The sequence below is a fragment of the Numenius arquata genome, chromosome 4 (genome assembly GCF_964106895.1).
Source record: "Numenius arquata chromosome 4, bNumArq3.hap1.1, whole genome shotgun sequence".
Taxonomy (NCBI): domain Eukaryota; kingdom Metazoa; phylum Chordata; class Aves; order Charadriiformes; family Scolopacidae; genus Numenius; species Numenius arquata.
In genome coordinates this window covers 6319965-6343511 of record NC_133579.1, presented here as the reverse complement: position 1 = coordinate 6343511, position 23547 = coordinate 6319965, and the positions used below count along the sequence as shown (strand labels likewise).

General features: G+C 41.6%; 1 protein-coding gene across 2 annotated transcripts in view; it reads right to left on the bottom strand.

Annotated features, from left to right (window-relative positions):
* The window catches only part of PDE7A (phosphodiesterase 7A), an 86922-nt gene that overhangs the window by 48912 nt on the left and 14463 nt on the right, over positions 1–23547 (bottom strand). Inside the window, exon 1 of one of the 2 annotated variants that reach the window (XM_074146924.1) lies at positions 1101–1160. The exons of the other annotated variant lie outside the window; for it this stretch is intronic. Coding sequence (XP_074003025.1) covers positions 1101–1160 — 60 coding nt within the window. Of the gene's footprint in view, positions 1–1100; positions 1161–23547 lie in introns of those variants that run through there. 2 annotated transcript variants of the gene reach the window in all.

The following is a 23547-nucleotide window of genomic DNA, read 5'->3' as shown; positions in this document are numbered from 1 at the left end:
GAATCCACCTTCAGTCACAAGCAAACATCCATTGGGGCATCCCGGTCTTTTTCCTGATGTTACAGTAGTTATCACAAGTGCTAGCAACTCAGCCTGATGGGATTTGCTTTTAGTAACTTTAGAACTGCGTTATTGGCAATGACTGAAGAGCACAGGCAGGGATACCCAGCAAAGCTTGTTCTCACAACAAATTCAAATCCATGTTTGTTCGGATTCTCCTGTTAATTGCACAAAAATGTTAAAATTGCGTAATTATATGTATATAAAAACACATGAGCTCTGATTTTTTTTTTTTCCCCTCCAGTTTCTCTCATTCTCTCCAACAATTCTGACCCTTCTTCACAATCCTAAACTTAAATTTATTCCTCCTTTTGGAATTAATTCCAGGTTAGGCAGCAAGCTGTGCTGAAAAGAGCCTGGTCTCCTCTCCAGGCACCAATCCCACCTATATTTACTACCACAATATACATTATAGGGACACTCATGTTCTTTAGAATGAGAGAGTAGGAACTCCTAATTTTGTCTAACCTTAGCACACATTTTGCAGGCACAACGCAGGCACGTCAAATGGAAAGGCTACAAAGTTAAGGGAAGCAGCCGGTATTTCACCCAAGCAAACAAAACTGGTATTTCCACTCCCGTAAAACCCAAAATCAACACCACAGAAAGGGATATCCCGCCCAGGAAGCAAAATACGCTAATTTGTATTATTCTCGCTGTGTTTAAAATTGGTTTTCCTTATTTTCACAAAGCCTTTAAAGCCCTATAACCCCGAAGGTCTGTTAGCGAAGGAGGCAAGCGAAGCCCTGCCTTCAGATGCCATTTCGGCTGCCTTTTCCCCGGCTCCCCACTGGCACGGCTACAAACACGCTCTTTCCCACTTCAAGGCAGGCAAAAGTCGAGAGCTACAAAAATCGTGTATGAACGCTTAAGAAACATAACCTAAAACGACGAGTGATGTGTTTCCAAACCAGATTAGATTTAAAAAGAAAGAAAAAAAAAAAAAAAAAAAGAGCACTCGCGAAGTTCTTAATGACTTGTTTTCTCTCGGGCTACTTATAAACCCAGTTAAGTCAAAACAGGGTAATAAAATGGCCTGCCTTAGAAGCAATCCATTTGATAAGGATCACAGCTAGACACCAGATCAACGCAATTCCCATTGGATTGCCCCAGAGGGGTGAAGCATAGTCCCCCCGCTCCCCCCCCGCCCCCTTTCCCTTACCCCTGCCTCCACCGGTGCGGGAGCCGGAGCGGCCGGGCGATCGGTGGGACGGGCAGTCGGTGGGGCGGTAAGACCGGCGATGGGGCGGTCGGTGGGGCGGTAGGAGGATCGGGGTCCGGCCGCCCCACCAGCAGCTGGCGTCACCGGAGGGACCGCCCACCCCGCTCAACCGAGAGGGTTTTCCAACCGCAGGAGACGACACGGAGTAAAGCCTCGCTTAAACCCTACAGAAGTGCTAAAGGAAATGAAAAAAACACGATTACGTGTTTTTCCTTAACACAGCCAGGCTTGTTAGACTCCGGGATGGAGCTCCAGCACTCAAACCACCGGAGCTAAATCAAAGCACTGCCTTTAAACGCTAAAAAGAGCCCGTTTCCAGCAGATTTCACCGTCGCTGATATTCCCAAGTTCCTTTTATTTCTGCCACCTGGAGAACCGCTACCAACTGAACTTCAAAACGTATTTCAAGGTTGCTTTTAGCAGCTTACTATAAAGAATGAAAGAAAGTGAATGCATTTTAATACACGCAATCATTGAAACCAATCACGGTTCTCTAATCTTCTGTTTTGTCCACTAAATACCAAACCAGCCCTCATCCTGCCTTTCCAGCCGCACACACTCATGCCCGAACCGGTACCTTGCTTTGTTTTATTGCTCCAAGGGTTGAACTTGCCTATAACCAACCCCTTTCCCACCCCAGGGTTGAAATCCAGCAGAGTAACTTCCTCCAAGAGCACCGACGATGCAGCCAAGTGGTCCTATAGACTTGGTGAGGCGTTTTAATTTTGGGCATAGAATCATAGAATTTCCTAGATTGGAAGGGACCTTTAAGATTATCTAGTCCAACCATCAACCTAACTCTGATAAAAAAAAAAAAACCCAACACAACACATCACTAAACCATGTCACTAAAGCATTTTAAGCTGACAAAAATGTTTCTTTCCAGAAATACAGAGAAATCTCAAATAGTTTTTTGGGGAAAAAAAAAATTAAAAAAGCAGCTACAGAGGGGAAAAAAGGCACACACAGTGTGTGGGACATCGAGGAGTTTGAAAGGATGAAGCTGAATAATTGAAAGGAAAATTACACGAAGATTCTGCTCTTCCTATAATTACTGCAGATCGCATTGCAAATTCCAGTATGTGCACAAAATAGACCAGTTAACACACATCACCAAAGGAGCAACTTTAGCACCGAGCAATTAATTTCCCACTATCCACAGGAAAAGGGGAAACATCCCACAGCGGATATTTACTGAATGAAGGAAAAGATTCAGTAACTGGGACAGGGCTCTCTGTAATTTTATAATAGGATTCCTAATATTTGTGCTGGCTTTTAAGCTATAATCATGATCTCAGCACTAGCTGTGGGTTCCTACAGCACCATTACATTCCAAACATGTATCTTCTGCTCTCTCTCCTCTACATGCCCCCAAAAACTAGCCAGAGGAAAACCATAGGCAAGAACATTCAGAACGGACCTTTTGGTACCTTGCTTAATGAATGCAGAGCTTATCTAAAGGTCTGTCAAAGTTCCACCCAAAATGCAAACTGTCACGGAGGTAGATTTAAGAACATTACCCTCTCCAAACACTTGACAAGGTTAAGACACTCTGACAATTAGTCATCACCAGTCTGATGTTACTTTAAAAAAAGAAAACCACAATAAATGGCATTAGGCTCTATCTGCCTTGGCAATTGGGCACAAGTAGAGCAGATCAAAGCTCAGCTGCTGCTGAGGTCTTTATACCCACTCCATATGAAGCCCAGGAGGGGTTTTTTTTGGCAGGTTACATTTACTGAAACTGCCTGAACCGGACCCTACCACAGGAGGTTTAAAGCTGCCCAAAACGACCGATAACTGGTCAAACCTCTACAACCCCATCACGGATTAGAGCCCATTTAATGCATGCAAGGAGTGGAATGGACCAGTGTCTTTTGAAAGGAGCCCAGTTAGGACATACCCAAACCACTCTGGAAAACAAACAAATGGCCTTGATAATCAGGGACAATGAGGTGATTTGCTTCAAGACTGCTTCAAGACAGCCAAATAAAACTCTTAACACAAATAGCCTTATGCTTTTTGAATGATCAAGCCCTCCTCTCCATCACTGTATTCTCAATCCCTGATCGGTCTTCTCTGTTTTCCCGTCTCAAAATGCATGAAGATGTTCTCACAGAGCGTGTGGATGGTCTTATCCTGGGCGCATGGAGCAAGCCTTTCTTCCACCGAAATCAGAAACACACCATTATCTTAGAAAACAGCAATACAGAGTAATCGCCCTTCCCTCTTTTGTCTTCCAATACTAAGTGGTTTAATTAATCAGCCTCCTCTTACTGCAAGTTTTTCTTAAAACTATTGTCTCCTGCGCAAGTTTAACACCAGAACATAGAAACAAAAATATTTACCCATCTGTTTAAGCACCACTACAGCATTATTTGTTTTAACTATAGCTTGGACATGGGAAGACTGTTTCAGAAATAGGATTCTGAATTTGGAGACAGAGGAAGACCAGAAATACACTGGTTTATACCAGATATATGAGAAATCAACAAAGAAGCTAAAGTGCTTCTTTTGAGGAAAGTGCTGCTTTGAATAATCTCATTAATAACTATAAGGAGAAGGTGAAATAAATGGTATTTTTTTTTAAAGTATATGAAAGAAGTTATTCAAGGTCATTAGCAAGTACGATAAACCCTCCAGCACAAGACTACATAAAAATAAGGTAGCACTAAATTCCCTCTGTGATAACATACTACCTATTACACTACCTAGTTCTGGCAGTGGACATCAACCTGTGGACATCACCATCAGTCTCAGCTTCATCTTGAAATGAAGGAGCACACTAGAAAGAAGAGCTATCATATGGTGCATTCTTTTGCGTTTTAAAAATTATGGAAGTTCCTACAGCCGTTTCATTTTCTTTCTTCTTCTTCCTCCCCATTTTTTAGCAGATTCTTTTTCAGGTTTTCTAAAAATCATTTTCTCAATGCATGCAGAGATACCTTGTTTGATGAGGCAAGACTTCCAGTAGTTAACACTCAAACATACCATACAAGTCATTATCTAGTACCTCTGCCCTTACCATCAGCTCAAATGTACAAGTGCAATTGCTCTCTCTTACCATTTCCAAACAAAAAAATATAAATATCCCAAAGATTTCAATGTAAACTTATATGGCATTGTATGTGCATGTAAGCAATCAAAGCCACGTTTTTACTACAATTTTTGCATTTGCTGAGCAAGCATTTCTGTGTAATTCCTTATAAGACAAGAATTCATTATCAATACAGCAGATAACACCTGGGGTCCTGCAAAGATTACACTAAGAAATTTGCTAAAGATACCAGTTTGCTCTCATTGTGAAACTGGCATCACATGGGACTGGCTCCTAGCAATTCAAACTAGGTCCCCATTAATATTCCATGGTGATTTGCAAGGATATAATTCTTTCCATACGCATTCCTAGAGATCTGCAAGGCTCCACATGGAAACCCATCATTTCCTATTAGCGTGCTCTGTTACTTGAAGTACCAAGTACAGGAACCCAGTTTTATTTGCATATATTTCTAAATACCCATCTGTTCCAATCCTTTTCTTCTTTTTTTAATAAATTTTAGCAGTCCTGAAGAATGACTCAGTGTTGCCTTACAAACCTCAGTAAGTACTGTATCTACAGAAGTGTCTTATTTATACTGCCCTCCCCAAACATTTCAATAACACCTACAGGCAATCCAGAGTTGAAGTAACAGCACCGTATTTCACACACAGTATTTGGTCTCATATGATGACCTCCAATACTCCTCAGAGGGCTGGAGCACCTCTGCTATGAGGACAGGCTGAGAGAGTTGGGGTTGTTCAGCCTGGAGAAGAGAAGGCTCTGGGGAAACCTTAGATCCCCTTCCAGTCCCTAAAGGGGCTCCAGGAGAGATGGGGAGGGACTCTTCATCATGGAGTGGAGCCATAGGATGAGGGGGAATGGTTTTAAACTGAAAGAGGGGAGATTTAGATTAGATCTCAGGAAGAAATTCTTTCCTGTGAGGGTGGTGAGACACTGGAACAGGTTGCCCAGAGAAGCTGTGGATGCCCCATCCCTGGAGGTGTTCAAGGCCAGGCTGGATGGGGCTTTGAGCAGGGAGGTGTCCCTGCCATGGGCAGGGGGGTTGGAACAAGATCTTTAACGTCCCTTCCAACCCGAACCGCTCTATGATTCTATGATGCTCCTGTTTAAATGCAGCAGGGCTTCACAGATCTCCATCACCACATGAGTTTTTATGCAGAAGACTAAGGCCCCTTGCTAATCGCTCCTACTTTCCAGAACGACCTGATTTCACACAGATGCACCTGTGCACCTGGCCCAGAAATGAGATCTCCATGGAGTCTCCTTTGCCCTTCAAAGACCCCCTTCCAGAACAGGCACAGAACGCTGGCTTGTGGCACACTGATTTCTAGGATACATTCCCGTCTGGCACGGTATTTGTTACGGACCAGTCAGGGAACTTCACCATATTTATATTAACAGCGTGTAAAGACAGCAGAGGAATAAGCCTACCATTTACCAATTCATCAGCACACAGTGCAAATAACCACACACGGCTCTACACTCGTTTCCATCTTTTCTTTTCTCCCCGTCTCATTATCTATCACGTGCAATCTCCCTCTCCCGCAGACTTCGCTAACAAAGAATTAATTAAATGGTAATCTATGAGAACTATTCTTGTAACAAATGTGGGTAGCTATCGCTGCAGCCCAACCCAACCACTAAACACTGCACTCAAGGAAAAAAAAAAGTAAGAGGAAAATATGCCATTATTTTTATGGATACCGAGAACAGACCTCTTAGAATTTCACAGTGACTAACTTCTGCAAGTGCTACTTCTGTTTATGTCAATTTAAAATGTTATCTAAGCATTTTACTTTCAATTCGGCTTATTTAAAGCATTTACCATGTTAGCCTACGTTGCAACTAGGGACAAGACTTCAACTGCTCTAAGCGCTTATTAATAAAGATACACATCAGTTAATAAGCAATAAGCAAACATGAAAAATCCAAAATAGTTAGCAAAATTCACCTTCTTTACTACGCATAAATCATCATTATTACTTAACTAAACACAAAAGGCTGGTTGATCTTAAACTAAGGGCTTAGAACTCCGGAACTTGGACCTCTAAAGCCAAGGATGGCTACAGATCCAGAAGGCAGAATTGAGCAATTTCCTTAAAGACCGCTTTTCATTTTTAGAAATCCTCCACCTCAGTCTTCAATAAGGTAGAAAAAGAAAGAACCCCCCCCTTATAAAAGAAAGGATCCAATCTCCGTGAATGAAAGGAAGCCAACAACCCTACGTTTCTATACCACTTCATCTACATCAGCTGCTCTAACGAAGCAATAGAAAACTATCACCCTGTGTGCACTCCGTTGCCAAAAGGGGTAAGAAGTATTCTGTATTTTATAACCAAATAATGTAAATCTTTGCCAAAGCAAGCACGTTATTAAATGTTGCGTTTTTCTGATGGCTCTTTTTAACCTTTCATCACCTTCTTTGCTCAACACCGTGCTCATGCAGGTTCGTAGAAATGGCCGTGTAACACTGAAAAAGGGATTTGGCAAAGAAGGACACATCTTAGTTGAAGGGTGGATGAGAACACATTTTTCATATGCATAGATTAAACATCTAGAAACAGATTACTTCTTTCTAAAATGCTTCTTTTGCAATACAAATTAGAACACTCTCAGTGCCTCTGCCATACCATGAATCTCAGTTAATCTCCTGGTGATCTGTTTTACCCAACACAGTAAATTTCAGAGTTTCTACAAATGACATATAAACGATCTAAATTGGATCCTTTGTCACTATGTCAGTTTGTACCATATAACACTTCTTCTTGTGAAAACATCTAGCCAAAGAACCAAAGTCCTAGGGTACAGTATTTTTTCTCTGGTTTATTTCAGACATCCATTCTTCTGAGGCTGCTGACTTACTATTGCATTTTAGGGCTCTGTTTAAACCCACAGAAGTTAGATTTCTGATTTTCTCCAGAGATGTTGGCAAGAAGCTATACTCCATTTCTACCAAATCTTCTTTGAAGAAACAACAAAAAAAAAAGATAATATTTAAAAGTTGTTAAGATGACAGTCTACACACATATTTCTCATGTGTTATTCACGAATTTATTTTTCATGTGTTTCTCAGACATAGCGAGGCTAATTATCTTGGGCCAAGAACCATTTTAGCATGGTCTTAAAGATGCTCAACCAGGGCTGGTCTACATCAGCTCCTATCTGTCCACACCTGGTTGCAGATACTGTCATCTGCTCACTCACAAAAGTTCTGTGACACAGCAAGAAACCGGACCAGTTTCAGAGTTCACTACGAATGCCTTTATCAGTGATTCTGAAGAGTTAAAAAAATAGTACCATTATTACAAGATAAAGTATCATCAGGGCCTCAGACTTCAGTCCGTGCAGTAAAGAGAGACCATTCACTGAATTTCACTGAATTTTTAGAATTGGAAGGGACCATAAAGATCATCTAGTCCAACTCCCCTGTTGAAGCAGGATTGCCCAGAGCATGTCAGAGCATGTCACTCAGGACTGCATCCAGGCGGGTCTTGAAAATCTCCAGAGAAGGGGACTCCACACCCTCCCTGGGCAGCCTGTTCCAGGGCTCTGGCACCCTCACCCTAAAGAAGTTTCTTCTCATATTTGAGTGGAACCTCCTATGTTCCAGCTTGTGCCCGTTGCCCCTCGTCCTCTCACTGGTAACCACTGAAGAGAGTCCGGCTCCATCCTCCTTCAACCCACCCTTCAGATACTTATAAGCATTGATAAGGTCTCCCCTCAGCCTTCTCTTCTCCAGGCTAAAGAGTCCCAGCTCTCTCAGCCTTTCTTCATAAGGGAGATGCTCCAATCCTTGAATCATCCTCGTTGCCCTTCGCTGGACTCTTTCTGAAGGCAAGATGTAAGAAGTTGAGTTTTAGCTGCCCTGAGTTACCATGTTTCACTATTAAGCACCCCTTCAACGGAGACTTAATGGTATATTGGTAGCAAATAAAGAGTACCTTCAGTGCCCACATAATTCACATATTACAAGTAACCTGGCTGTGTAAGTACGACTAGAAAAGCTACCAATGTTTTAGACTTTGTAATAAAACATTTATGTTCTATTTCTACAGCACATCCTTTGAAGAGTGAAAGACTCCCTTACTGTCTGTCTGATATTTAACTGGAAACCTAAATAAAAGACATTGACCTTACAATCTCACCGAAAGACAACATCAGAAAATTGTCAACACGTCGCACCACCAGAAAAAGAAATTACAGAAATTTAAATCACAGTGGTTGCATATTGTAATTCTGCATAAATTATTTACAGAAGACACAAAGGACACAAAAAAGCTGGTCCTCTAAATTCAAGGCTTAAGCTTTTTTTCTTTGGAGAGAAGTTTCTCCAAGAACTTTTATTCTTACATGACCACAACGAGCTCTCCTCTGCAGCTTCACGGCTCTTGGAAGCGTGTGTGTGGAAAGGGGCAGCAGAGGGAGCAATGGGGATCTGTACAGACACCAGCTGTACCCATGGATTTCCACAGATGTGTCTGTCCAGCCCAGGAGCCCAAAAGAAAGATATTTTTAACTCCTTCATACGCACTTCAATTCACTTTGTAGGAAGTATTTAAAGAGTGTTTCACACAAAATTAAAATATTGACATCTACCGAGATTCCCCAGGCAACACAGCTTCCATTTATTATATTTTAATATTTATACAAGGGTTTTAGATATAATTTTCAATTTTCATTTAAAAAAAAAAAAAAAAGAAGAGTTCCCAAAGGAAAAAAAACCCCACATTTCAGCATTCCCCTAGGCACACAGGCATACGCTACAGCTCAAAAAAAATATCCTAAACATTTAAAAGACAATAATGAAATCATCTTTGTTTCTGGTTCCTTGCTAGCCATCACACAAAAATATTATGTTGTCAAAAAAGATTAAATTTCAAGGGGAAAGCTAGAAGGTTCATATTAATAAATTAAGCAGATATGGTAATAGAACATCTGAAATAAATCAAGCCTAGCTTTTATTTTCATATTCTGTCATCACTGCCATTAAAATAACTGAAGGGCTACACAGGACAAACACTGAAACTGGTTAAACCATCTGCTGTCAAATCCACAGGTCAATATAGTACTTTATTTATAATAGGATGGCACTACAAATGAAAATAATAATTAAGTTAAATAGTCATCACAGAGTTTATAAAGATTAAAGAGATTCAAAGAAAGATCATATTAGCTGTGCCCAAGCTTTTCACAAAAAAGCAAAGCACAAAATAAAGCAGCAACATTGGAAAACAAGTCATATGAAGAGCGGTTGAAGGAGCTGGGACTGTTTAGTGTGAGGAAGAGGAGGCTGAGGGGTGACCTCATCACTCTCTACAACTACTTGAAAGGACACTGTAGAGAGGTTGGTGCTGGTCTCTTCGCACAGGTAATTAATGACAGAACGAGAGGGAATGGCTTCAAGCTCCAGCAGGGTAGGTTTAGGCTGAACATTAGGAAAGAATTTTTCACAGAAAGAGTGTTCGGGCATTGGAACAGGCTGCCCAGGGAGGGGGTTGAGTCACCATCCCTGGATGTGTTTGAGAGACGTTTAAATGTGGTGTTAGGGGATATGGTGTAGGGGAGAACTTTGTAGTGTAGGGTAGATGGTTGGACTCGATGATCCCAAAGGTCTCTTCCAACCTAGACGATTCGATGATTCTATAACATGTAGAATCATAGAATGGTTCGGGTTGGAAGGGACCTTAAAGATCATCGAGTTCCAACCCCCCTGCCATGGGCAGGGACACCTCCCACTAGACCAGGTTGCTCAAAGCCCCATCCAGCCCAGCCTTAGGGCAAATATATAGTATTTGAAATACAAAAAAAAGTTAAGAGAAGTTACATTGGCCAACTACATTCAACTTCTCTCAAGTCTAACATTTCAAGCTTAACAATAGCAAAATAACCCCACAAAACAAAATAAACCAAGAAAACATTAGCAGAATTACAGTTTCTGCTACAACGCTCTTTCCAGAGAATATTCATCTGGAGATTCATCTACATTAATCACTTATTTCAGAACTAGCTTATGCACTGTACCCAAAAAAATGCTCGTAGTGTTCCATGCATTTTCCCAGGAACCAATTTAACCTACACGCATTAAGGTTAAGCTGACCAATTTCAACTGAACTGGTTAAGCAGACCAATTTCAGCTGAACTGGTTAAACTTGGAAAGGCTCTAAGGAGCCATTAACCCAAAAACTCTCCCTTTCCAAAAGCCACAGTTCCACAGCTGCCCTTGCGACGCCTCCCCTCCCTTTCCAGGCTGCAATATATGACTGCCAACATCCCACCAAACGCGAATGCTTTAAAAACTTGCTAATAAAGTTTAATAAAGGTATTGTCACGCAAAATAGTTATTTTACAGACATTTACAGGTTTGTAGAACACGCAGTTACTGCCTGCCATTAATATTCTGTCAGCACGTGGGTACCAGCAATCCCCGCACCCAAAGGCTTTTCATCAAAAACCCGATTTCCTTATTTCAGCATCTCCCCCCTAGAGATAACGCTGCTCCAGTAACAGCGAGCGCTTCCCAGGGGTGTCGTTGCCTACGTCTGCAGGTGACAAACTGGAAAAGGCTCCTGTGTTTGAAACCAAAATACACCTAATTCCAGAGATGGCAGCGTAAGATGCTTTTCCTCGGATTCAAAGAGTTTTAATTTTTTTTTAAAAATACATCAGTACTAAGCAAGAGACAGCTGACAAAGGAACAGAAGAATTACAAGCTCAAAACTAACATAAAAAAAATTCCCAGGTAAAAAATTCCACATGACTGCAATCCCCTATTAGGGGGAGGAATGGAAGGAAGTATGGAAACAGGCATACAAAGAAAGTATTCTATTAATAGATTAATACATTTTTGATACACTTCGCAGCTGACACATTGACATAGAAAAGAGGTGGAAAGCTAGCAGAAAAAAAAGCCCAGGGACTTCTTCAACTACAACTAATATCCTTCTACAGCCTTTTCAAAAATACTGTATCTCTGTACAGACTTCTCATTATTCAACCTGAGTGCGCATTTTATCGCATTTACAACACTCCAAGAACTCACACAATTAAAAACCACTTTCAAGTAGTTTTTCTTACAGAGATTTCACAGCAGCGTACCTCTGAATTTCATATTCCATTTGTCAAGGTAACAAGATGCTATTTTCATCGTCAAGCTTTTAACATTGAGCAGAAATTGAATTTAAGAATCCAGAATTAAGTATTTCAATAGGATTTAAAAGATTTGCATTTGTAAAATTCAGTTCCATTTCCATTTTACTTAAGTTATCCTGCAGGGATGCTGAAAAAAAAAAAAAAAAAAAAAAAGAAAAAGCCATACGATTATTATATTGTTTCTTAAAGAAGCAAGAATTGTAGCAGTACCAAGAAGAATGTTTAGCTCCGAAGCTCCTTGCCACCCACTGGGCACCTGTCAGTCTTGGCACTGGCCTTTACGTGCCCATGTAAAGAAGATTTTGCATGGCATAGCCCCCTCCTGACCAAATTAGGCTCACCTCATCTGCATTGACATCAGTGCCTGTAATTTTGGCATCTCGTCGCCAGAAATAGCTTTATCACAGGGCCCGGCATACAAATTAAGGATCTGTATAGGGCAGGCTGAACTTGGGGAAGTGATGAAAAGCTGTAGTGGAAAAATCTCAGCATACGCTTTGAAGCTCTATCTAATTAAGGCAACAGTTAACTACTTTGGGTGAATTTATTATTTTAAGTATTGGGTTTAGCCCGCTTGCAGCATTCTCTGTTTGCACACAAACTAGTGTTAAAACCTTTTGTTTTAACCAAGAACCCTGAAGAGTAGTCCAGCTTACTAAATGCTTTCAAATGTACTATTTCAGGTATACAGAAATCATACCAATTTTGTTACCAGATTCCAGTTTTGTCTTCAGATTCAGCGTCACTGATCACCCTGTTATTCTGCGGGAAGCCATTTCAGCTCGCTACAGGATTATCTCCACTACTAAATTTGTGCACGACAAACACCAAGGCACAATTAATTTCGTTAACGTTATGTGACTTAGGCAATAAGGGCAATGTCTCATATATTGGATCATAAATTCCTCGTGAAGGTAGTGATCTAATTTTACAGAGGGACTTTTGGAAAGAAGCAGAATGGCAAAACAATTAAGCAACCTCCAAAATACATTTGGAAACTGAGGGAAGAGAAAGAGAGGAGTAACTTGTGCGACCGTAGGATAATTCCAGGCTCCTCGTTGCTCTGTCAGAGCTGGGATTTTGTGGATCACAAGGCGCCGCTCTCCCTGTTCTCCGAGGGAAAGGAGGGTCTGCTGTCACTTACTTCTTCAAATATGATGGAAGACAGACACCAGCCTCAATATAATTAAAGCCTTTCCCACCTTCTGAAGGAATTTTAAGGCTTATGGAAATATAGATGAGCACACAGAACTAAAGATCAGAACAAAAGAATAATAGAAAACACTTAAAAAGTAAAAGCTTTAAAGTAAGTTACTGAACGTGGATGTCATTGCTCCTGAAGGGAATGGTACTGGAAGTGCTGAGCCGACCCCCAAAGACTGAGCTAGAAAAAACAGGAAGAAATGCAACCCAACCTGTAGTTCAAGATCTCTGATGTTTTAGGGGTGACACGGGGAGCTGACCTGTGACATATGCAGCAGAGTTTTGCTTGCCCTGCTATAAACCAGTCTATCTCCATCACAATCACCACAACTTTTTTTTACTGCTTCCTACACAAAATTACAAGAATTTTTTGTCTCCATACCTTTAACCAAAATTCTCCATGCGTAATCAAACAACTCAGGCTGAGAGATTTGGGGTTGTTCAGCCTGGAGAAGAAAAGGCTCCGGGGAAACCTTAGAGCCCCTTCCAGTCCCTAAAGGGGCTCCAAGAGAGATGGGGAGGGACTCTTGATCAGGGAGGGGAGCCAGAGGATGAGGGGTAATGGTTTTAAACTGAAAGAGGGGAGATTTAGATTAGATCTCAGGAAGAAATTCTTTCCCGTGACAGAGGTGAGGCACTGCAACAGGTTGCCCAGGGAAGCTGTGGATGCCTCATCCCTGGAGGTGTTCAAGGCCAGGCTGGATGGGGCTTTGAGCAGGGAGGTGTCCCTGCCATGGGGAGGGGGGTTGGAACAAGATGATCTTTAAGGTCCCTTCCAACTCGAACCATTCTATGATTTCATGAACTCGCATCCATCCTACTGTCCCCTCTTTTGCATCATATCCATATCCACCAAGTAATAGTGCAGGAGAACAGGAAAAGACAGGTAGTAGATACTGTGGCTGACCCATCAGCCTCGTCAAAGTCCTACTGCGTACCATGGCATAGAACATATCCCGGTGAAAAGCCTAACTCTTGGTCTTTCATTTACTTTCCAAATTGTGAAGAGCAAAAACTTTTCAAATCCTGAAAATAAAAGATCAGTTTTCAACACTGAACTTTTATTCTGCTTTGAGGGACATGAGCATTTCTATTAATTCCTATTTCTTTTAAGAAAGTTGCAGACACGTCATTCTAAATAAGCAATACAGGCATTTCGGAAAATATCCTGCACTGAAAGGTACTGAAGGCAACACATCATTAGCCAACAGTCAGCTTTTTATAATCCATACTTTAATTTTAACCTCACCTCTTTTGGGTGCATCTTAACTGAATTCTCTTACAGCTTATACTTTTTGGTTTTTAAAACAGACCAAGAGTAAGATTCCACAGATTTTCCACAGAGCTGGCAAGCGAATTTATGCACGTAGGTTGTTGCTCCCATAATTAAGTCCTAATTCTTTATTTAAAAAGAAAAGTGGAAGGTCTGAAATGGTAACAGGCTTCGCGTATTGCCAAGTGCTCAAACTCCAAAGGCAGAATTAATTTTTTCAGCGGCTTCTCTAAAGCACTCATCAAAAATAACAGAGCACTTCACCAAGTATCCCTCTTCAAACCCCAGCCCAGCACAAAGAGATGAGAGCCCAACCATCAGTCCTTCTGGGCACCCAATTTAAGCCTGCTAGAATCGTAATTTTCCCATTTTTTAATCACATCCAGCCCTCGGGTAAGCACAGCTCCCCGGCCTGAGCTTTGTGCTCTATTGGGAGTGGGTGGAGGGGAGGAAGAGGGCAGGAAAGGTAAAAATCAGACTGCAAGATCTCACATCAAGCACTTCAATGAAAAGCACACAGTCATCACCTAGGAAAAGCTCGATTAACACGTCTGCACTAATAAGCAATTACAAGATGGAAGCATGAGAAATATCTTTTTCTCCAGAGTGGCATTTAATTGCCTTATAAGTACACACAATCCTCCATTCTTCTTCGACAAAATAAACCCACAAGGAATGGTTGTAACGCTTCTTACAACACAACCAAGTACATTTTGTGCAATAAAGGAGGCAGAGATTTCCTGGAAAATATTAACAAAATTAAAACCTCCCAATGCAACGATGTAAGGATGTTACCATGGATTGCACAGGCAATCCAAACGCGCGTTTCCTAAATGCTGTGCTTCTCTTTAGAATTACATCCATCAAGGAAGAAAACTTATGTCAGTACGTTTTTGTTTTCTTTCAGTTACAGAAATAAATAAAAAAACCAAACAACAACAAACCAACAATCAAACTATGAAATTCCGTCGAGTCAGAATATACTTTACCCACAGAACTTCCCAAAGAAGTTGCAAGCTCTAGATTCACCTCAGAGGTCACTTCGGCTGTTTTAACATATAAAGTACGTACAGACATACATACCTCATCTCATCTCACAGCAGAAAACAAATTAAAAATCTATTTTAAAAATTAACAAATCGAAAATGCATCCCATTACAGAGAGATTTCACTGAATTTCACTGAATTTTTTTAGAGTTGGAAGGGACCATATAGATCATCTAGTCCAACTCCCCTGCTGAAGCAGGATTGCTTAGAGAATGCTACTCAGGACTGCATCCAGGCGGGTCTGGAAAATCTCCAAAGAAGGGGACTCCACAACCTCCCTGGGCAGCCTGTTCCAGGGCTCTGTCACCCTTACCGTGAAGAATATACAAATATATACACAAATATACAGATATACAAATATACTCAGCATATAAGCTGTATTTAGAAATAAATGCACAAATTTAAAGCAATCATACTTAACCAGCAAGTACCAACTTTTTACAGAAAGCAGTACAATGCAAAGAAAAATAGTAATGAGAGTAGCTATATACATCGATTCATTTTTATCCTTCTAGACCTGAGCTACTTACACTTTCCCCTGAACAAGTGAACTTTCTACACCGGATTGGCAGCTTCTGTTTTCTACAAACCCAAAAGTTCAATAAAAATCTTTAAAACTCCTAGGTTTAGAACTTGTCCAAAGTTGCTTCCTCCCGGCAGGTTAGTTCAACACCCAATGCCTATTGGAGCTGTAAGTAGTGCAGTAATCGGGGATAGATATGAACAGGGCATTAGCCATAAAGCAATCTGTCCTTAGTGATGAGAAGAAGTTTGAGTGCACAGTTCATGCTGAAATGTCTTTGACCCTGAAAATTTAACACTATACAAAGCTTTGAACAGGTCAGCCACAAGAGCACAGCACTCGAGAGCCTCCTAAGAACTTTTGCAATAATTACAATGACACTAAACATTGCTATAATTAAGTTTCCTTGTTTAATACAAATAATTGCTTAATGTTTTAAGATTCACAGTTTATCTGAAGAACTGATGCCTTTGGAGTATTGTGTCCAGCTCTGGAGTTGAAGAACAGGAAGGCCATGGACCTGTTGGAACGGGTCCAGAGGAGGGCCACGAAGATGATCAGAGGGATGGAGCACACCTCTTATGAGGACAGACAGAGAGTTGGGGTTGTTCAGCCTGGAGAAGAGAAGGCTCCAGGGAAACCTTGGATCCCCTTCCAGTCCCTAAAGGGGCTACAGGAGAGATGGAGAGGGACTCTTCATCAGGGAGTAGAGCCATAGGACAAGGGGGAAGGGTTTTCAACTGAAAGAGGGGAGATTTAGAGTAGATGTCAGGAAGAAATTCTTTGCTGTGAGGGTGGTGAGACCCTGGAACAGGTTGCCCAGAGAAGCTGTGGATGCCCCATCCCTGGAAGGCCAGGGGTTCAAGGCCAGGCTGGATGGGGCTTTGAGCAACCTGGTCCAGTGGGAGGTGTCCCTGCCCATGGCAGGGAGTTGGAACCTGATGATCTTTAAGGTTCCTTCCAACCCAAACCATTCTATGATTCTCTCATCATCAGGTTATGGCTGCTGTTTAGTGGCACAATACGACTATCATAAGACTTCAAGATCCCCTTGAAGTGAGAGATTATTCACTGCCTGTTACAATACCTATATGTGGGGTACAACACCCAGGGCTGGCGTTGACTTGCACCTCAACCCCCTGACATCATGAGATCTTCTATTTATTCCCTAATTTTGCAAAACAGGTTTCAATAAACTCAACAGGAGCGATACAGGAGGCTCACCGCCCATCAGCTCCACAACTTTCAGCCTTCCACCACGGCACGGCTTGCCCTAAGGCAAAATATATTATCCCACTTCTTCCTGATTCCAGAGGTGTTGTGAAAGAGTGGGATAAGTTCATACAAATGCAGGGCTCCCCAGGAGAGGCACTGGAGTCAAAAACTTATTTTTTTGCAAACAGGCATCTATTATCATATGTTGGAACAGACCACAGGAAGACAGCTTTGAAATAGGAATTGCAAATTCTTCAAGGCTTCGAAAGGCAAGTCTGTTATTGCATTAGAGAAAAACACGGTTAAGTTTAAAAAAACACCATAGATCTGCAAAAAACTCAGGATAACTTTCAGTTTGCATCCAAACAGTACATTTTCACATCGCATTTTCCTTTTCTGCAGAAAAAAATGAAGACATCTAGAAGCTAAAAAATGTCTTTGAATGCAAAGTTATAGTGGTCACAAAAATATCCCTCACAAAACCAGCTACAGGGACAAGCTGTTTTCCATTGGCAGATGAGATTAGCTGGACATTCTCACAGTATTTTCATGGAAACCATTCCATATAAAATGGAATTCCACATGCAAAATTAAGCAAGTATCTTATCAGCCCCCAACCCTTCCCTCCCTATAAATTACATCACAAACCCCTCAAAAAAGGAATCTAACTTTTACTCTGTAACCAAATATCACAACATACTTCTTTTACTTTATTTTTTCCTACACATTCTGCACCATAAAATATATCCTGACAAACTCACCAGACATTACTTTGGTATGTTTTTCCCCTAACATCTACAGTTAATTTCTGTGCAATAGTTTGAGATTCCTCCGTTAAAACTAAAAGGGTGGAGATTTCTCTATTTTTGTTATTTCAAACATACAAAAGGGTGAAAGGTAAGAAACCCAATGAGCAACTGAGCTGAAAGCCCCCCCCTGCCGTTCAGATGAGACTAAAAATAGGTAAGAAAGGTCAACATCAGAACTGCTTACCATTTTTGTTTGCTCTTAAGACATAAAAAAAATGGGAGGAGAGGGAGGTATGAATAAATTTTTGAGACAGAAATATCATTTTAAAGGAACTATATTTGGGGTTGGGGGTTTTTTCCCCATGTTACACTATCTATTTGATAGAGGTTTGTTTACTCAGTTTCAGCTTCAATGGGCTTCACTTCCTACCTTTTCCTTGCACTGGCAAAAGTGCAACCAACCTCCAAATTTCTGAAGAATATACACAAATGTTCCTGAAGTCAAAAGAGCGCACACAGCAGGTGTACCCTCAGAAAGGGGATGACAAAATCCATGGGCTTTTCTTGAACTGCCACTCATCACAATTAACTAACTGCAGGTAGGACCTGAGCCTCACCAGCAGATTAATCTGGAAACTCTTCAGAGAGCAACTCGGTATCATGCACAGCAAATCGGCACCTCCTGGGGACCGGGATCATTTGACGCGATAAAGTCTAACACGGACTCAGGGAGCTTACGAATACGGGAACAGCCTACACGTATGCACTAAATCTGTGTATGTCAAAGCACACTACACACGTGCAGAAGGTTCCTCAGGCTCCTAACCACTTTCTCCAACAGAGAATACCCCGTGACTCTTTTCCTTGATGTGTACATGTATCATTTCAGTGCAGGTAAGAGACTTTTTTTTCTTTTCTTTTAAACTGCAGGTGTTGTCAACCTCCATCAGACCAAACCAACATCACACCAGTGGCATCCTTTGAAATGAAAACAGTCCTGCTAATTATCACTTGCCGTATCTGATATTAATCCACGTCCCTGAAAAAAAAATTATTTTGGGGGGAAAGGGGTAGACAAGGGTCAGGAAGGTCACCTGGCTTTCTAGAATATCAATTTTTTTTGTACCTATGGTCAAAACTGACCAAAAAGTACCCAGCAGTAAAAACACCGAAGCATTATCAGATCAGGAGTGAAACAAAATGAATAACTAGAAACAACACGTGATGTCAAGTATTACACAGATTCATATCTTAAGCTTTCCCGATAGCCAAGAACTGCAATACACCTGAATGACACATCAATCCTGTACTGATTATCAGTGACGTTAACAGGCCCATTTTATCTGTTGATATAAAAGGCTAATTCACTACCTACAAAGACAGTTTAATCTACAAAATTGATAAAGCTATCCTCAGTATATCTAGATAAAGGTATCTTCAGTATCTAGATAAAGCTATCTTCGGTATCTTGATTTAGATGCCTTCTAAATCTGCAGAATCCTCCTCAGGTATGCCATCAATCTTTTCTTTTTTTCCCCCCCCTTTCTACTCCCATCTAGATTTCTGCAGAACACCAACAGCCTGCAACTTAATTCGTGTGTCACAACGAAGGTCTCCAAGATACCAAGGATGGCAGATTGCGGATCTGTCTGATGATGACTTTACATTAGGTTCTTTATTGTGCTGGTAAAAGAACAGTCTGTCTGTTGATGGAATCAAAACCATTATTCCACACAAAATCTTTCCTGTAACAGCACAGACGAACTGTAGCCAGGCAGTGACTGGTGAGGCTCTTTCCATCCCTCAGTCAGCCCTGAAAGAGTAAATCCTCAAACTCCCTTAGAAATCCTCTATCAAGAGACTGCTTTCAGGAATAGCCCCAACCCATGCCAAAATACTATCAGAATAATATACTTGGTTATAATATAACGGCTAAGATAAAAACCTATTTTGGAAAGATTAAAACACCTGAAAATTTAGTAATTGCCCACCATTTTTAGGATGCAACGTCTACCAATGTTTGTCACTCAAAGACACTAAAATATGACTTTTACTTCCCCTTTTTCCTCCAACAGAAAAACACTAACCAAATTTAGTTGTTACAGAAATACCGAGCATTTCATCTAAAATCTTAGGAGTTACTGAAAACATGAACTCTTGAAATGAAAGCTGAAAAGAGGGGCTGAATAAAAAATAAGCAGAGAGCATTCTCTTAACTTTAATGCCCTCCACTAACGAATAAAAGGCTGGGAACATAAGACTCGTGTATTCCAATAGCTGTAATTATGATGCTTCACCTATTGTACTTGAATGAAAGCAACAGGATACAAAAATAATTTTTATTTGCCATGACGCACAAAGCATTTTTTAAACGAAGTTATTTAAATCAATACTATCTGCGGATCATAATGAATGTATCATGCTTGTATATAACAGTTAACTTTTAAGAAAGAATTTAAGCAGCTTATGTGAACTTGGAAACTCTGAGACGGTAAAAAATATTCAAGTTGCAACTGGAGTTGTTTACATTTGTCAGTCCAGATACAGCGTGTGGAGCACTGCTCTGTGAGCTCTCGCTGCACAGCCGTGCCTCTATTCCAGGTAACGCCAAGGCAGGTAGCATTACCCATAAAGTCAGTTACTTCACTTAGAATCATAGGATCATAGAACTGCCTGGGTTGGAAGGGACCTTCCAGATCATCGAGTCCAACCATCAACCTATCTCTGATAAAAAAAAAGAAAAAACCATCACTAAACCATGTCACTAAGCACTACGTCTACCCGGCTTTTAAATACCTCCAGGGATGGTGCCTCAACCACTTCCCTGGGCAGCCCATTCCAATGCTTGATAACCCTTTCAGTGAAGAAATTTTTCCTAATATCCAATCTGAACCTCCTCCAGCGCAACTTGAGGCCATTTTCTCTTGTCCCATCGCCTGTTCCTTGGGAGAAGAGACCGACCCCCACCTCTCTACACCCTCCTTTCAGGGAGTTGTAGAGAGTGAGAAGGTCTCCCCTCAGCCTCCTTTTCTCCAGGCTGAACACCCCCAGCTCCCTCAGCCGCTCTCACAAGACTTGTTCTCCAGACCCCTCACCAGCTCCATTGCCCTTCTCTGGACCCGTTCCAGCACCTCAATGTCTTTCTTGTGGTGAGGGGCCCAAAACTGGACACAGCACTTGAGGTGGGGCCTCACCAGTCGCAAGTCCTACTCACCACACTGTTCCTGATACAGGCCAGGATGCTGTTGGTCTTCTTGGCCACCTGGGCACACTGCTGGCTCGTGTTCAGCCAACAGTCGACCAACACCCCCAGGTCCTTTTCTGCCAGGCACCTCTCTGAACAAAAAATAAAAGACCCACCAAAAACCAGCCTAGAAGTTCACTTCAGAAGAAAAGCACATTATTTTTTTCCTCTTGATCTGCATACCTGAAACCAGTTTGCAGAAGGAGACTCAATACCGAAGATGTTCTGTAGGTCTCATCTTCCAGAAGGGATCTTAATCACCAGCTTCTTCAGCTTCCGTTCCTCCTGCCCGGGTTTCTACAACCGCACTTTTCCTTGCCCGTATGTGAAGTACCACAAATTCTTAAGTAACTGACATCATTTCCAAAGACAAATCACCTAGATGGCTGGACAAAGCTGATTAAGAAGATACAGTACAGCCATCCCGGCTTCATTTGAATGCGTGGGAAGAACCGACGTCGGTGCCAACACATTTATGTAATGTGGTCCCTGCAGATGTTCAACTGCTTTGAGCTGTCAGCTGGCTTTGGAGATACACATCACAAAGCAGATGAGCAATTTAAAGAAGAACCCTCCAGGTGGTGTTGTGCAGATTTTAACATGGCAAGACATCTTGAGAAACACGTCGAGATATCTACCTTATAGAACAGAAAGTTGTAAAAACCTCAATGACACCTTCCACCGGGGGCTAATTAGAATTAATTTGTGCCTCATGGCCTCGAGAGCTGCTCTTTGAATACTTAAAAACTCCTTAATCATCTTCAAGAAGGCATCCTTTTGCTATTGTATGGTCTCTGATTGCAGGACAATTTAAAGTAGCAAACCCGACAATTTTTAGTTCCAAAGTTTGTCCATCCACACATAACATTTTTAAATGCCTTTATTTCTTGTTGAAGGCCTGACAGAGAAAATGAATGAAGGACCTAGTTTGTCCCTTTACCACAGAGACTAGCGGAGCGCTGCACGTGGGCCACCCATTGTACCCTTACAAGGAATCAAAGGACAAGACTAACGCATGCATAGTTCTTAAATACCACCCTATAGGAATTCCTATCTCAAATATTTGAAAAATCTACCCGAGAACATTCCCCTCAACCCCAGTTTTTCTTCCTTTTAAATTACAGGCTCTGCTACACATTTTACCTAACTTTCCTGCTACTTTTACATATTCAAATAGATTTTTCTCCTCCTTCACACTACTGCTGAAGTATTCGTGTCCAATTCTGGGCTCCCCAGTTCAAGAAGGACAGGGAACTGCTGGAGAGGGTACAGCAAAGGGCTACAAAGATGATGAGGGGCCTGGAGCATCTCTCTTGTGAGGAAAGGCTGAGGGACTTGGGTCTTTTTAGTCTGGAGAAGAGAAGGCTGGGGAAAGATCTGATCAATGCTTATAAGTACTTAAAGGTCATCTAGGAAGAATGCTTTTGTGGTTTGTTTTTTTTTTTTTAACTTCACACCTTTAACTGGAATTTATTTTCTGTCAACAAGCAAAGTGTAGTGTTTAGGAGGAGTGTGAGCTGTGCTTTTTGATGTTAAATACACAGAGGTAAAACCACAGAATCACAGAATGATATGGGGTTGGAAGGGACCTCCGGAGATCATCTAGTCCAACCCCCTGCCAGAGCAGGGTCACACAGAGCAGGTTGCACAGGAATGTGTCCAGGTGGGTTTGAATGTCTCCAGAGAAGGAGACTCTACCACCTCTCTGGGCAGCCTCTTCCAGGGCTCTGCCACCCTCACAGGAAAGAAGTTCCTCCTCATGCTTAGGTGGAACTTCTAAAGTTCAAGTTTGTGCCCATTACCTCTTGTCCTGTCCCTGGGCACCACTGAAAAAAGACTGGCCCCGTCCTCCTGACACCCACCCTTTAAATATTTATAAGCATTGATCAGATTCCCCTCAGTCTTCTGCAGACTAAAAAGACCCAAGTCCCTCAGCCTTTCCTCATCAGAGAGATGCTCCAGGCCCCTAATCATCTTTGTAGCCCTTTCCAGAACTACAAAATGTAGGACCTTGGACTGATAAAACAGTAAAAACCTGCAGGATGTCTGGGATTTAACATAAAAAAAGAAGGTATTAAAAAAGAGTACCGGAATGATAGGATTTCGATTCCCTTGTCTGCCTATAAGGTTTTTTTGCCAGGTCTGTTTGTTCATTGGATGAAACCTGACTTCGAATTATTTCAGTTCATTATAGATCTAATTAACCCACATTAGTAGCTTCCTTGTTACTCCTCTGGATATCATTGTTTCAGTGCTTTTACCAAACCCTTTCCAATCACTACATCATGGACTAAGGGCAAAAGCACATTTCACAGTTCCCGTTTATAAATTATTTCAGGCCTTTACTCTCTACTGGTTGACTCTGGTGTTCAGAAGACTCATAGTGGTCAAAGGAAGGGTAGGGTTTCAGAAAAAACTACAGAAACTAAAAACTGTAACCATACTCTCCACAATCAGGCTCATTTCCAAAACCAGGATTCCCTCTCTTTCCCCGTGTCCTTCCTTTATTTCAAGTTAAGTCACTTCAACTCTAACCAACAACCACCTCTCTCCCCCAATTACTGAGCATTTTAACAACCACGGCCCAAAATACACTGTCACTCCGGAGTGAGAACAGAAGTTCCTGCACATGGTATTGTACCCTGCATCCACCCAAAGTCAGCCCACAATCCAGAGGCTGGGCTGCTGAAAGCGCTGGTGAATTCTGTTCTGGGCACACTTCAAATGCAGCCCGTTTATCCCAGCCATGTCAGGCAGCAGCCCTGCATCTACCGGAATGACCAGGCAAAGCAGCAGCACAG